This window comes from Balaenoptera musculus, chromosome 15 (genome assembly GCF_009873245.2).
Source record: "Balaenoptera musculus isolate JJ_BM4_2016_0621 chromosome 15, mBalMus1.pri.v3, whole genome shotgun sequence".
Classification (NCBI taxonomy): domain Eukaryota; kingdom Metazoa; phylum Chordata; class Mammalia; order Artiodactyla; family Balaenopteridae; genus Balaenoptera; species Balaenoptera musculus.
In genome coordinates this window covers 3,319,031-3,335,135 of record NC_045799.1, presented here as the reverse complement: position 1 = coordinate 3,335,135, position 16,105 = coordinate 3,319,031, and the positions used below count along the sequence as shown (strand labels likewise).

At 45.5% G+C, this 16,105-nt stretch overlaps 2 protein-coding genes across 2 annotated transcripts; one reads left to right on the top strand and one right to left on the bottom strand.

Moving 5' to 3' along the window:
• The first annotated feature begins 9,835 nt into the window (after positions 1–9,835).
• Positions 9,836–10,955, top strand: LOC118880940 (serine/arginine repetitive matrix protein 1-like). The gene is made up of 2 exons (XM_036825159.1): positions 9,836–10,144; positions 10,290–10,955. The coding sequence occupies exons 1-2, from the start codon at positions 9,836–9,838 to the stop codon at positions 10,953–10,955; spliced, it is 975 nt and encodes a 324-aa protein (XP_036681054.1).
• Positions 10,956–12,489: 1,534 nt separating this feature from the next.
• On the bottom strand, positions 12,490–16,105 carry PPP1R3D (protein phosphatase 1 regulatory subunit 3D). Its single transcript, XM_036825785.1, has 2 exons — positions 16,027–16,105; positions 12,490–15,844 (listed from the first exon to the last, which is right to left on the bottom strand). The coding sequence occupies exon 2, from the start codon at positions 15,627–15,629 to the stop codon at positions 14,730–14,732; it is 900 nt and encodes a 299-aa protein (XP_036681680.1). The 5' UTR covers positions 15,630–15,844; positions 16,027–16,105; the 3' UTR covers positions 12,490–14,729.

Below are 16,105 nucleotides of genomic sequence, written 5' to 3'. Positions count from 1 at the left end.
CCATTAGTACAGAGGCTGCCTAAAATCGTAATAAGGCCACAGACACCCCAAAACACACCACCAGACGTGGACCTGCCCACCGGAAAGACAAGATCCAGCCTCATCCACCAGGACACAGGCACTAGTCCCCTCCACTAGGAAGCCTACACAACGCACTGAACGAACCTTAGCCACTGGGGGCAGACAACAAAAACAACAGGAACTACAAACCTGCAGCCTGTGAAAAGGAGACCCCCAAACACAGTAAGTTAAGCAAAATGAGAAGACAGAGAAACACACAACAGATGAAGGAGCAAGGTAAAAACCCACCAGACCTAACAAATGAAGAGGAAATAGGCAGTCTACCTGAAAAAGAATTCAGAATAATGAGAGTAAAGATGATCCAAAATCTTGGAAATAGAATGGAGAAAATACAAGAAACGTTTAACAAGGACCTAGAAGAACTAAAGAGCAAACAAACAGTTATGAGCAACACAATAAATGAAACTAAAAATTCTCTAAAAGGGATCAATAGCAGAATACCTGAGGCAGAAGAACGGATAAGTGACCTGGAAGATAAAATACTGGAAATAACTACTGCAGACCAGAATAAAGAAAAAAGAATGAAAAGAATTGAGGACAGTCTCAGAGACCTCTGGGACAACATTAAATGCAACAACATTTCGAATTATAGGGGTCCCAGAAGAAGAAGAGAAAAAGAAAGGGACTGAGAAAATATTTGAAGAGATTATAGTTGAAAACTTCCCTAATATGGGAAAGGAAATAGTTAATCAAGTCCAGGAAGCGCAGAGAGTCCCATACAGGATAAATCCAAGGAGAAACACGCCAAGACACATATTAATCAAACTATCAAAAATTAAATACAAAGAACAAATATTAAAAGCAGCAAGGGAAAAACAATAAATAACACATAAGGGAATCCCCGTAAGGTTAACAGCTGATCTTTCAGCAGAAACTCTGCAAGCCAGAATGGAGTGGCAGGACATATTTAAAGTGATGAAGGAGAAAAACCTACAACCAAGATTACTCTACCCAGCAAGGATCTCAATTCAGATTTGACGGAGAAACTAAAACCTTTACAGACAAGCAAAAGCTAAGAGAATTCAGCACCACCAAACCAGCTTTACAACAAATGCTAAAGGAACTTCTCTAGGCAGGAAACACAAGAGAAGGAAAAGACCTACAATAATAAACCCAAAACAATTCAGAAAATGGTAATAGGAACATACATATCAATAATTACCTTAAATGTAAATGGATTAAATGCTCCAGCCAAAAGACATAGATTAGCTGAATGGATACAAAAACAAGACCCGTATATATGCTGTCTACAAGAGATCCACTTCAGGCCTAGGGACACATACAGACTGAAAGTGAGGGGATGGAAAAAGATATTCCATGCAAATGGAAATCAAAAGAAAGCTGGAGTAACAATTCTCATATCAGACAAAATAGACTTTAAAACAAAGACTATTACAAGAGACAAAGAAGGACACTACATAATGATGAAGGCATCAATCCAAGAAGAAGATAATAACAATTGTAAATATTTATGCACCCAACATAGGAGCACCGCAATATATAAGGCAAATACTAACAGCCATAAAAGGCGAAACTGACAGTAACACAATCATAGTAGGGGACTTTAACACCCCACTTTCACCAATGGACAAATCATCCAAAATGAAAATAAATAAGGAAACACAAGCTTTAAATGATACATTAAACAAGATGGACTCAACTGATATTTATAGGACATTCCATCCAAAAACAACAGAATACACATTCTTCTCAAGTGCTCATGGAACATTCTCCAGGATAGATCATATCTTGGGTCACAAATCAAGCCTTGGTAAATTTAAGAATATTGAAATCGTATCAAGTATCTTTTCCAACCACAACGCTATGAGACTAGATAACAATTACAGGAAAAAATCTGTAAGAAATACAAACACATGGAGGCTAAACAACACACTACTTAATAACCAAGAGATCACTGAAGAAATAAAAGAGGAAATCAAAAATACCTAGAAACAAATGACAATGAAAACACAACGACCCAAAACCTATGGGATGCAGCAAAAGCAGTATAGGGAAGTTTATAGCAATACAATCCTACCTTAAGAAACAAGAAATATCTCAAAATAAACAACCTAACCTTACACCTAAAGCAGTTAGAGAAAGAAGAACAAAAAAACCCCAAAGTTAGCAGAAGGAAAGAAATCATAAAGATCAGATCAGAAATAAATGAAGGGGCTTCCCTGGTGGCGCAGCGGTTGAGAGTCTGCCTGCCAATGCAGGGGACACGGGTTCGAGCCCTGGTCTGGGAAGATCCCACATGCCATGGAGCAACTGGGCCCGTGAGCCACAATTACTGAGCCTGCACGTCTGGAGCCTGTGCTCTGCAACAAGAGAGGCCGCGATAGTGAGAGGCCCTCCCACTGCAATGAAGAGTGGCCCCCACTCGCCGCAACTAGAGAAAGCCCTCGCACAGAAACGAAGACCCAACACAGCCAAAATTAAAAATAAATAAATTAATTTTTAAAAAAAAGAAATAAATGAAAAAGAAATGAAGGAAACGATAGCAAAGATCAATAAAACTAAAAGCTGGTTCTTTGAGAAGATAAACAAAATTGATAAACCATTAGCCAGACTTGTCAAGAAAAAAAGGGAGAAGACTCAAATCAAAAGAATCAGAAATGAAAAAGGAGAAGTAACAACTGACACTGCAGAAGTACAAAGGATCATGAAAGATTACTACAAGGAACTCTATGCCAATAAAATGGACAACCTGGAAGAAATGGACAAATTCTTAGAAATGCACAACCTTCAGAGACTGAACCAGGAAGAAATAGAAAATATGAACAGACCAATCACAAACATGGAAATTGAAACTGTGATTAAAAATCTTCCAACAAACAAAAGCCCAGGACCAGATGGCTTCACAGGCGAATTCTATCAGACATTTAGAGAAGAGCTAACACCTATCCTTCTCAAACTCTTCCAAAATATAGCAGAGGGAGGAACACCCCCAAACTCATTCTACGAGGCCACCATCACTCTGATACCAAAACCAAACAAAGATGTCACAAAGAAAGAAAACTACAGGCCCATATCACTGATGAACATAGATGCAAAAATCCTCAACAAATACTAGCAAACAGACTCCAACAGCACATTAAAAGGGTCATACACTATGATCAAGTGAAGTTTATCTCAGGAATGCAAGGATTCTTCAATATACGCAAATCAATCAACGTGATGCACCATATTAACAAACTGAAGGAGAAAAACCATATAATCATCTCAACAGATGCAGAGAAAGCTGTCGACAAAATTCAACACCCATTTATAAAAACGCTCCAGAAAGTAGGCATAGAGGGAACTTTCCTGAACATAATAAAGGCCATATATGACAAAGCCACAGCCAGCATCATCCTCAATGGTGAAAAACTGAAACCATTTCCACTAAGATCAGGAAGAAGACAAGGTTGCCCACTCTCACCACTATTATTCAACATAGTTTTGGAAGTTTTAGCCACAGCAATCACAGAAGAAAAAGAAATAAAAGGAATCCAAACTGGAAAAGAAGTAAAGCTGTCACTGTTTGCAGATGACATGATACTATACATAGAGAATCCTAAAGATGCTACCAGAAAACTACTAGAGCTAATCAATGAATTTGGTAAAGCAGCAGGATACAAAATTAATGCACAGAAATCTCTTGCATTCCAATACACTAATGATGAAAAATCTGAACGTGAAATTAAGAAAACACTCCCAATTACCATTGCAACAAAAAGAATAAAATATCTAGGAATAAACCTACCTAAGGAGACAAAAGACCTGTATGCAGAAAATTATAAGAGATTGATGAAAGAAATTAAAGATGATACAAATAGATGGAGAGATATACCATGTTCTTGGATTGGAAGAATCAACATTGTGAAAATGACTCTACTACCCAAAGCAATCTACAGATTCAGTGCACTCCCTATCAAACTACCACTGGCATTTTTCACAGAACTAGAACAAAAAATTTCACAATTTGTATGGAAACACAAAAGACCCCGAATAGCCAAAGCAATCTTGAAAGAGAAAAATGGAGCTGGAGGAATCAGGCTCCCTGACTTCAGACTACACTACAAAGCTACAGTAATCAAGACAGTATGGTACTGGCACAAAAACAGAAATATAGATCAATTGCACAGGATAGAAAGCCCAGAGATAAACCCATGCACATATGATAACCTATTCTTTGATAAAGGAGGCAAGCATATACAGTGGAGAAAAGACAGCCTCTTCAATAAATGGTGCTGGGAAAACTGGACAGCTACATGTAAAAGAATGAAATTAGAACACTCCCTAACACCATACACAAAAATAAACTCAGGGGCTTCCCTGGTGGTGCAGTGGTTGAGAGTTTGCCTGCCGATGCAGGGGACATGGGTTCAAGCCCTGGTCTGGGAGGATCCCACATGCCGCGGAGCAACTAGGCCCGTGAGCCACAGCTACTGAGCCTGCGCATCTGGAGCCTGTGCTCTGCAACAGGAGAGGCCGTGACAGTGAGAGGCCTGCGCACCATGATGAAGAGTGGCCCCCACTCGCCGCAACTGGAGAAAGCCCTCGCACAGAAACGAAGACCCAACACAGCCAAAAATAAATAAATAAATTTAAAAAAATAAACTCAAAATGGATTAAAGACCTAAATGTAAGGCCAGACACCATCAAACTCTTAGAGGAAAACATAGGCAGAACACTCTATGACACACATCACAGCAAGATCCTTTTTGACCCATCTCCTAGGGAAATGGAAATAAAAACAAAAATAAACAAATGGAACCTCATGAAACTTAAAAGCTTTTGCACAGCAAAGGAAACCATAAACAAGACCAAAAGACAACCATCAGAATGGGAGAAAATATTTGCAAATGAAATAACTGACAAAGGATTAATCTCCAAAACATACAAGCAACTCATGCAGCTCAATATCAAAAAAATAAACAACCCAATCCAAAAATGGGCAGAAGACCTAAACAGACATTTCTCCAAAAAAGATATACAGATTGCCAACAAACACATGAAAGAATGCTCAACATCATTAACCATTAGAGAAATGCAAATCAAAACTACAGTGAGCTATCATCTCACACCGGTCAGAATGGCCATCATCAAAAAATCTACAAACAATAAATGCTGGAACATGGGACTGAGTGAACTGATGAGGATGATTATAATTTTTGTGACTTTCTGTTCGAATAATTAAAAAAAAAACAACACAATAAATGCTGGAGAGGGTGTGGAGAAAAGGGAACCCTCTTGCACTGTTGGTGGGAATGTAAATTGATACAGCCACTATGGAGAACACTATGGAGGTTCCTTAAAAAACTAAAAATAGAACTACCATACGACCCAGCAATCCCACTACTGGGCATATACCCTGAGAAAACCATAATTCAGAAAGAGTCATGTACCAAAATGTTCATTGCAGCTCTATTTACAATAACCAGGATATGGAAGCAACCTAAGTGTCCATCAACAGATGAATGGATAAAGAAGATGTGGCACATATACACAATGGAATATTACTCAGCCATGAAAAGGAACGAAACTGAGTTATTTGTAGTGAGGTGGATGGACCTAGAGACTGTCATACAGAGTGAAGTAAGTCAGAAAGAGAAAAACAAATACCATATGCTAACACATATATATAGAATCTAAAAAAAAAGGTCAGAGGAACCTGCGGGCGAGACGGGAATAAAGATGCAGCCCTACTATAGGGTGGACTTGGGAATACGGGGAGGGGGAGGGGTAACCTGGGATGGGGTGAGAGAGTAGCATGGACATATATACACTACCAAATGAAAATGGATAGCTAGTGGGAAGCAGCCACGTAGCACAGGGAGATCAGCTCGGTGCTTTGTGACCGCCTGGAGGGGTGGGATGGGAGGGTGGGAGGGAGGGAGATGCAGGAGGGAAGAGATACGGGGACATATGTATATGTATAAGTGATTCACTTTGTTATGAAGCAGAAACTAACACACCATAGTAGAGCAATTATACTCCAATAAAGATGTTAAAAAAAAAAAAGAACACAGAGGATAAGTTATAAAGCCCTACGTATGTGTAACTATAATCCCAGGAGAGGAGATAGTGAATGTGACCAAAGCAATATCTAAGAAATGATGACTGAGAAGTTCCCAAAACCAATAACATATATCAAACAATAGATTCAAAAAACCCCATGAACCCCAGCAGGGGGAAAAAAAAACACCCAAACCCTGGTGCACCACAGAAAACTGCTGAAAATCAAGATCAAGATCAAAATCAAAAATCAAACTGCTGTCAGAGAGTAAAAAAAGACAGGTTACTTTTAAGTAGCATCAATAAGACTAGTAGATGACCAATAGAAACTATGAAAGCCAAAAGACTTAGAATAATAACTTCTTTAAAGTGCTATAAAATTGGACTTAAACTACACATTGGATAGATGGACCTAACAGACCTATACAGAACTTTCCATAGAACAGCTGAACACACATGCTTCTCAAGCACACATAGAATATTCTCCAGGATAGAACATATGTTAGGCCACAAAACAAGTCTTAATAAATTTAAGAAGACTGAAATCATATCAAGCATCTTTTCTGACCACAAATTGGGCAACCTAGAAGAAATGGAACCTAGGAGAAACATATAACCTATCAATACTGAATCATGAAGAAACAAAATCTGAACAGACCAATTATTAGTAAGGAAATTGAATCAGTAATCAAAAACCTCCCAACAAGACAGGTCCAGGACCAGATGGCTTCGCCAGTGAATTCTACCAAACAATTAAAGAACTACTAACACCAATCCTCAAACTCTTCCAAAAAATAGAAGAGAAAGGAACACTTCCAAACTCATTTTATTAGCCAGGCTTATGCTGATACCAAAGCCATACAAGAACACTATGAGAAAAGAAACTAGAAAGTTCTGAAAGAAAAAACTGCAAGCTAGAGTTCTATAACAAAAGTACTATTTAAAAATAAATGGAAGAATCATCCTATTTGTTATTAAAATTTATTACAAAGTTGCAATTACTAAAAACAGTATTAAAAATAGGAAATAGACAAATGGATCAATAACCAAAAGAGAATCCAAATGCATACCCAAGTATATATTGGAACTTCATATATGAGTAAGAAGGTTTTGCAAATAGTAAATGTAAATTAGTCAATAAATGCTCCCAAATGCGCAAACTGGCACTGGGAAAACTGACTCACCATATAAAAATATAACATCAAGCCCCTTATTTCCCCCATTCACAAAGCAAACTAGATGAATTAACTACCTAATATAAAATGAAAATGTTTAAAAACCATTAGAAGGAAACACAGGAGGATATCTCTATGACTCTGCAATGTGAAAACATTTAAAACATAAAAAGCACAAAGCATAAAAAGTAATAGATATGAACTTTTTGTACATCATTGTCTCCTTCTCTCTCTCATACACACATACATAATTTCATTAAGGACTCTCTATTCACTCTGAATCCAGTACTCAGTATTGCCCCAGCAGGTCCTATAACCGTGAACACATTCACTGGCATAACTCACACCCTTCAAGCCCTAGAGAAACATTTCATTTGCCTATGCCTTTAAAAGAAGGGGACTGCACTTAATTACACTATTCTGTTTATTTTGTATGTTAGAAATCTTCCGTAATAATAATGTTTAAGGGACTCGGGGCGGGGCCGGTGGGGGTCGGGGAGGAAGGTAGGCTGAAACAATGCAGAGAAGAAGCAGGTTGTGCTGATATTGACATTTTAGTCTCTGCTTCAGAAAGGAGGTAAAATTTGAGCAACCTAAGTGCTCAGGTAAGAGAAAAGACATCAGTTAACTGTCAAATTAACTGCTCTTCCTCTGGCAGAGCAAAACTACTCTGTTGATTCCTGCATAATGAAAAACTGCTTCCTAATAGTGCCAAACGTCCATTTTCTTGCTTCTCTTTGTATTCCAACTTGTGGCTCTGGAAGTACTAGCAACTAAGTGCACAGTATTTGCAACAATTGCACATGGTGACTGAGAAACATTCTGTAGTTCTAAGCAACTGCTATTATTCTTTAATTTTTATATATGTAAATCTAGACAACTGCATGAACATGACATATTTACAGTTAGATGGCAAGCAAACACTAGAATAGTGACTAAGTTTATTTTATAAAAATATTTATAAGATTTATTCAAAAATAATTTCAGTGTTATTAGAACAATTTTATTTAGATTAATGTTCATTAGTAATTTGTATCTACCTTAATTTTAAGAAAAATTTAGTATTTCAGAAAGTATTAAACAAACAGTACTTTTTTATTTTTTACACTTATTTCATGTTTCTGGTGAAAGTATACTGAAATTAGTACATTTTGAACAAAATTACATGTTGTTTTAATCCTTAAATCATACTGTCAATACAACACAAAATAAGTAAAAATCTTGACTATATTTACTGATTTTGCTAAAATGAAAAGAAGTTTATGAAATGTGTACTGATTTACGAATTATATAGGTCATTATTACTTATCCAAAATTCGGCAGTCCATCATCAAATACCCATAATAAATGCGTTCAGTTATCTTTGATATTTTGCCAACACTACGTCATAAAAATAATAGCTTCACACAAACTTTTCTATTTCGTTACGACGAGGGTATCTGTGTGAAACTGAAGACTTTATTGCACCACTTGAAAACTCGATTGAAAAGTTTAAGCACTTAAAATATTTCAGGGGCCTCTGTTTGTACTCCTTCCCTAGGGTCAGCAACTGTTGGGGCGGGCCTGCCTATGGCGGAATGCTTTCCTGCTTCACAGCTACAGCAACCTGAGTGTGAATTTGCCATGTCATTTACAAGGTTACTCTGAGACATGACCTACAGCCCAGAGGAATTACTTACGGCCAAGAGGCACACAAGGCTCACAAGACAGCTTAGTTCCTAGTCTACTTTTGTGCAAAAAGTCCGTCAAGGGGAAGGAAAATTAATTAATGTCTACCCAGGCAGAGTTTTTTTTAAGTAAAGAAAACTGAACTAAACAATCCAGCGACTCCTCCCTCCCTTCCAAGGCTGAATGCATATACTGCCTCTAACACAGCCCCAAACTGGGTACCATCCATGATGCAAGACAAACACCTGCGACTGAGAGGGAAGGCTAAGTCCCAAGGGGAACGTAAGCGACACACTCATCTTTCCACCGCCCTGAGTAAACAGTTGAAAATACCTTTATGGGGCTTCCCTGTTAGCGCAGTGGTTGAGAATCTGCCTGCCAATGCAGGGGACACGGGTTCGAGCCCTGGTCTGGGAAGATCCCACATGCCGCGGAGCAGCTAGGCCCGTGAGCCACAACTACTGAGCCTGCGCGTCTGGAGCCTGTGCTCCGCAACAAGAGAGGCCGCGACAGTGAGAGGCCCGCGCACCGCGATGCAGAGGGGCCCCCGCTTGCCCCAACTAGAGAAAGCCCTCGCACAGAAACGAAGACCCAACACAGCCAAAAATAAATAAATAAATTTATTAAAAAAAAAAAAACAAAAAACCTTTATGAAGCGCTATGCACGAGCACAAGCAACAACAGAACGACCTGGGAGACCCAGCACAGAATTACACTTTTTCAAGACGAGTCTGTGGCGGGGGGGGGGGGGGTGTCAACTAAGCGGGCTTGGCGCTCTGGTTTCCTTACAGGCAACACAGACGTTGGGACAAGATGAATGCACATGCGCAGGCGGATGGAAGGAGGAAGATTTAAAAAACACCCAACAACTTGACACAAGCATATATTCTTTCCCCAAAGTTGAATGAATGAATGCAGCAAAGCCCTCTGCGCCACCAGAGCAGACGTCCAACAGTTCAGACTGTGACGCCGGAGGCTGCCCGCGAGCTCGGGAGGAAACACCACCTTCTCCCGTCACCACAAGCTACTTCACGACACCTGTAGTGGATCACCCACGACACCCAGCGCACAGACTCGTTTCATCCTCCTCCTTCTGCGACCGGGGACATCAGGATATGTGGCTTCCCCCGGAAAGGGGGACCAGGGAGAACGCGCTCGCGGCAAAAGGCTGCGGGGCAGGGGCCGGGGAGGAGGGGCGGCGGCGAGAGGGGAAACACGTGTGCGCACTTGGCTCTCCCGAAAGCGGAGAGCACGGGCCACCGCGAGGCCAGCTGCTAACCCCTCCCCGCCCCCCCACACACACCTGGGCGCTGTTACATCGTTTCGGAAGCTAAGCTGTAGGTTCCGCGCCCGCTCCGGAAGCCCCGCCCGGCCCGCCGCGTCTCCACCCGCGTCGCCCTCAATTTCGTGATTCCGGCCAGTGCTCGCGTCCTCGGTCATCCCCGACCAGCGGATCCGCGCTCCCCCGATCCCCCCAACCCCACCCCGGCCCTGGACACCCGCCGCCGGCCCCTCACGACCGCACGCTCCGCGATCCGTCGGCGCGAGACCCGCACCGCCCACCGGAGGCCCCGCCAGAGTCGGCCCCCCTCAGCCCCGGCGGCGCCGCCGCCGCCGCCGACCCGGCCGTTTCCTCAACGGCTCGCCTCAACCGTCCGGAAGCCGCTCTCTCGCTCGCTCGCCCGCCCCCTGAGGCCCAGCCGACGCCGCAGCTCCCCTCGCGCACCCCGCCGTCAGGGAAGTCCTCCCCGGCGCCCAGCTCAACCTGCCGGCTGGAAGAGGCCTCCGCGCGGAGTCCGGCTGCAGCTGCCGCCCAGCGTCGCGTCTCCGCGCTTAAGCGATCGCCGCGGCGCCTCACGCAGCCGAGGGAAGGCGGGAAGTGCCCGTCCAATCGGCGTCGCGTACGGTCGGCGCCGCGTCCAATCAGCGCCGCCGGCCTGCCAGGCCCCGCCCCTCACACCGGCGCAAGTGCCGCCCGAGGCCGGAACCAAGGGCGCCGAGGTGGGCAAGGCTCAGAGCCTCAGGTAAATGGGCCGGCCGCGCCCCGACCCGACGCCGACCCCTGACCCCGCTCGGCCGGCGGCCGCGCCGCGAAGCCCTCCCCGCACGGACGCGCCTCGAGAGGAGGCGACAGTGTCCCTCCTCTGCCCGCAGGACTTGAACGTGGAGGGCCGGAAGCGCCGGCGGCTCAAGAAGACTCCAGGGCTCCCGACAGCCACCGCGAAGGCTGGAAGGGGCCGCAGTGACACGGGGGCACCAGGCGAACCCACGGGGGCACGATAGTCAGAGTGCCCAGAGACAGGCCCACGCTGCGGGCCAGCTGAGGGCAGCGGCACCACTCCGGACCTGTCCCGGCTGACCGCCGCGCCTCCCGGCCCCGCCCCCGCCCTTCCGGCCCCGCCCCGCCCCGCCCCTGCCAGGGTTTCCTAGAAGCAGGGGCTGCGAGAGACTGCCCTCTCGTTAGCCTGAACCCCAGACCCCTGGGGCACAGAGCGCTGAGGCCATCTAGGCTTGGCACTGAGGGGACTCATCAACAGTGTGTTCCCAGGCTTTTTAGAATGTTTCAATTTAAAGTATCAGTTTAAATGATAAAAGCAATGGATGCTTGTTGTGTAAACTGTGCAAGCAACTCAAATAATTACAGCAGACAAGCACAAGAAATTAAAAGTTAGTGATTTCTCACCTTGCCACTTTTTAGTAGAGAGAAGAAAAATGTCAGAGCCCTTTTCATTGTTTCATGTGTTCAGAAAGCCCAAGGATTGTTTCAGAAACATCCATAGACTACCACATGGAAGAAAAAAATCATTTTACTTAACCTTATTTGAATTGTTTTTAAATAGGTTTTTAGATTATGATGTCAGATGGAAAATCTTATCGCTCATAATCCGAATGGGCTTTCAATTAAATTTAACAAGCTCTTACCGGGTACATCTTACCACATGGCAGAGAGAGGTTGGGCTTTGGCGTGGGTTTGAATGCTAGCTTTGCTACTTACCAGCTGTGGGGCTCTAGGTGAGCTCCTTAAACCTCCCCAAGCTTCATTCATTTCAGCTGAGAAAATGGGGAAATTATCTACCAGGTAGTGCAATTTTCAGAACTAAATGAAATCAAATACATACAGCACCTAACATTTTAGGCAAGCAAATAAGAGAGGACACAATAAGGGTTAGTTTCCTTTCCCTGTGTTCAAAGCTTTGTAATTGAGAGTCACGATCGGGGTGCTGGGGGGGAAGGCAGATACACACTAATTATTCCATATACAGGCTTCAGTAAGCACTAAGGAAGTACAGTAACTGTCCCATCCCTTATGTCCCCCTAGAGCTTTCTTCACATGTAATACTGACCTGGCATAAAAGGGTGTATTTCGGTTTCTCAAAGACATACACAACTGTGCTACTGAAGTTGAGGTGCCATTATACAATGCATTTATTTACTTATCTAGCCAAGATCCTAAATGTGACAGCATTTTAGGATGGATAAGACTTATGTGTGAAATGACAATCAGCATGCTTCTAAAGCCTTGTTTCACAGTAATTACATCACAAGAAAAACACACTTCAACTAACAACTTGTGCACATATACTTTAATATTTAGGCTTAGGTGAAGACACCTTAAATGGCAGGTATTAAAATATGTTTGGGAGACAACCCAAGAATTGCACAATCCACAACAAAATTTGAACATCTAGGCCACATAACTGTGTTTTCAGGCCTGAAAATCTCCTTAAGCTGTTCCAAAGCTTCTTTATTAACTAGACAGGTATATTTAAGCTTTAAAATTTTTTAAACATTGATCTTTTTTCAAAGGCACATGGAGATTCTCTTAATATTAAAGATATAACATTTACTTCATATTCCATGACCAGAACCTTTTTGGTAAGTGACCTTCATATGGATTATAAGATTCTCTACATGCCTTTACATAGCAATACATTTGCCAGCTCTAGCTCATACCTGAATGCTGTGGACAACTGCCTTGCACGCTGGGCTGGGACCCAGGGCATAGCAGCTGAGGCCCTCACAGGCTTGCTGAACTAACTGGACAGTTTGTCAAATAGCAGGAAATGCAACCAGGCTTCTCTCCCTCTTGCGCGTCAGTGGAGTACACAGTGCTAACAGCCAACGATTGTTCAATTTAGTCACAATATTTTAAATCAAAGTTCCATATTCTTAGATCAGAAGGTACCAAAGAAAGCCATCCCTGTTGATGGAATTTTAAAAACAACACAGTTGCAATTATAAAAAAGAAATTGGTTAAAAGGCAAAACGCATCCTTTACATACTTATTTGACAAATGGCAACAAGCATTCAAAAATTTAGAGTCAGTGCATTGGTGACAGCTATCACAAAATTGATTACACTGGTTTCAGCTGTCTCAGAAACCAGCTTCCCAAGTTGGAGACCGTGTCCATCTTAGCTGGGTTTTCACACCTCAGTGCTAGCACCTGCCGTGAGACCACCACTCAGCACCAAAAACAATCGCCAGCCCCTCACTGAGGTTTTAAGTTCTTGTGGCACTCTGCAGGGGACAATGGCCTTGACTTCTTGGTTGGAGATTTAAAAAAAAAAAAAACAGCATTTAACGTTTTAAAATTGGGAAACAAGTCCAGACGAGGTTATAAACTTTTCTATCTGAAGGCACAAAGAACAAAGTTGGCAGGTAGCTGATAAAACCAGACATATATAAATACAGTTTAAAACACTTAAAAAGTATAAATATTTGTGTATTGTTTTTCCTCCAGTCTGGCTGTTGCTGAAAATACCTGCTAGTTCCACTTGGTAACGTGATTTCTGAAAGATGACTGCTGGAACCTTTGACGCTTAAGAAGACATAAAGAGAGTCACCTTAATTCATCAAAAACGTCATCGCAAAGGGCATCGTTGCCCGAAATTCCATAGAGTTGCCTGAAAACTGAAATAAGGCAGAATTTCTTTAAATATTTAGGTAGTTCAAATCTAAACAGAATAGCCTGATAAAGTGCAGATACATAATTATCAAACATGTACAAGAATAATACATGACGTGCAAAAAGAGACTGCAGAAAGGGCTCTTTTGCTAGTTAAAAGTTTTAAGCATTTTCTTCCTTCGCAATTGCTGATGCAGGAGACACACAGCCTAACCGGGCAGCCTGAACTCCCAGGAATGGTTGTAAGATGACCGGATGAGGCATAAATTTCATGCCTATTAATAGTTTCCCGGCTGTTAGAAGCCTACAGACATTGGCAAGAAAATGTGATCTCAGGTTTTTCTTGTCCCAGGGCAGGAATGCCACAAGGGACCATAATGGGAGTCACACTGTACATTCTGTTTACAATGGGCACAAACACACAAAATGACTTTTTTCTTTTTTAGCTCATTAAATCCAGAATGTTCCGAAGAAGGCATCCACTAAGGGTAAAAAGTCCCAACGTCACAATGATGATAAATAACAGCTATATTCACAGAGACCCAATCAGGACACATGCAAAAACCACAGGCTTTCCCGGCGGGAGGATGCAGGCCTTTCCAAAACCACCTGCCTGGGCCTTCTTCAAAGGGGCCAACGCACCCATGCATCTACCCACCCAGCACCCCGCCCCAGCATAGGACACAGCTCGGCCTTCTGGCACCTGAGGTTACTTTTTAGACCAAGTGACACAGACGATGCAAGTAGAAGACAGGACGGGCCATGCCAGCACACCTTACAGCGGGAAGTGAGGTCAGACGACCTCAGTTAGGGGACGGGGTGTGAGGAAGGGCCACTGCCCAGATGCGAGAGCCCAGCCAGGAAGTGAGCGCGGGTGCGGCCTGCGCGCGGAGGCTCAGATGAAGTGGATCCAGCTCTCCTCGCACTCCCCGCGCGGCATGTGCAGCGCATGGTTGCGGCACGTGAGGCTGTAGTCGCGGCCGTCGTTGTTGTCCCAGTACTCGGCGCCCGCCACGCGGTAGCGCAGCGCGAAGTGCACACGGGAGCCGAGCTCCAGCAGGAACGGCGGCACCGGGAAGCCGAAGGCGAAGACGTCCTCGGCGCCCTCGGTGCCCGCCGGCCCGCGCCACCGCCCCGCCGCCTCGTGCGCGCTGCGCCAGTCCGAGAACGTGTAGCGCACCGCCACCTGCTTCTCGAAGGCCAGGTTGCGCACGCGCGCCGTACCGCTGATGCCCAGGTCTGAGCAGGTGACGCGCTCCAGACACACGAGCTGCCGCCCCAGGCGCTCGCCGAAGTCAGGGGCCTCGACGGGCGGCGGGAAGTCGGGCACCAGGCACTGCAAGGTGAACTCCAGGTCCTGGCTGCTGCAGCACAGGTCCGAGTTGATGGCGAGCCGCGACAGCACGTGCAGCGGCACGGACGGGTCGTCGCCCGCGTTGAACACCTTGACCTGCGCCAGCTCCAGGCCCAGCGCGTCGGCGAAGCGCACGCGGTGCTGCTGGCTGCAGCCCTGCCGGCACGCAGCGCCCGGCGCGCCCGCGCCCTTATGGCGGCGCTCGGGCGAGCTGGGCAGCGAGCGCGCCCGCCGCAGGATGATGGGCCGAAGGCGGGGGTCGCAGCCGGACGGCGCGGGCGACGGCGGCGGCGCGCTGCCCGGGCTCCCGGGGGGCCTGCAGGGCCGCGACTCCCGGGCCGCGCCGCCGTCCAGGTCCGAGAGGCAGCTGAGGCTCCGCGGGGCGGGCTTCCGGAAACCGGCGGCGGCGGGGAGGACCGCGGAGCCCGGGCCTCTGGACATGGCCCGGCCGGCCGTCGGGCGATGGGGAGGTGGAACCGAGGGGGTGGCCTCCCGACCCCGCGTCCGCTCCCTCTGTGTCCCTGGCCGTGCTCAGCAGCCCCTGGGGAGGGTCCGCCGGAACCTCTGCCTGCAGGGGATCCAGTGGGCCGGCTGCGCCCGGACAGCCACTTCGGCCCTCGAGTCCTCGTCCCTCGAGTCCTCGCCCGGGTTTTTCGCTTTGGGCAGCAAAAAAAAAAAAGAGCTGATTTCAAGAGATGAGTGCTTGCTCCCGTGGAAGTTTTTCGGGACCACCGCGGAGCGCGGGGTGGCGCCGGCCTTCTGCTTCCTCCTGGGTGCCTGGGGGAAGGCGGTGTCCGCCCAGCGGCCGCTCCCACCCCCGGGCCCTGGCGTTACTTACACGGCTGCAACTTGTCGGTGCAACTTCCCGGCGAGCCTCCGCCCCGCCCCTCGTGACGCGGCCCGCGCGCGGACTCCCG

What these genes read in the sequence shown, in the direction of transcription:
- PPP1R3D (XM_036825785.1), bottom strand. Translation starts at nt 15,629, where the DNA reads ATGTCCAGAGGCCCGGGCTCCGCGGTCCTCCCCGCCGCCGCCGGTTTC.
- LOC118880940 (XM_036825159.1), top strand. Translation starts at nt 9,836, where the DNA reads ATGAATGCAGCAAAGCCCTCTGCGCCACCAGAGCAGACGTCCAACAGT. An exon ending in GGCGGCGAGAGGGGAAACAC is followed by an intron (nt 10,145 to 10,289) that starts GTGTGCGCACTT and finishes CCGCTCCGGAAG; the next exon opens with CCCCGCCCGGCCCGCCGCGT.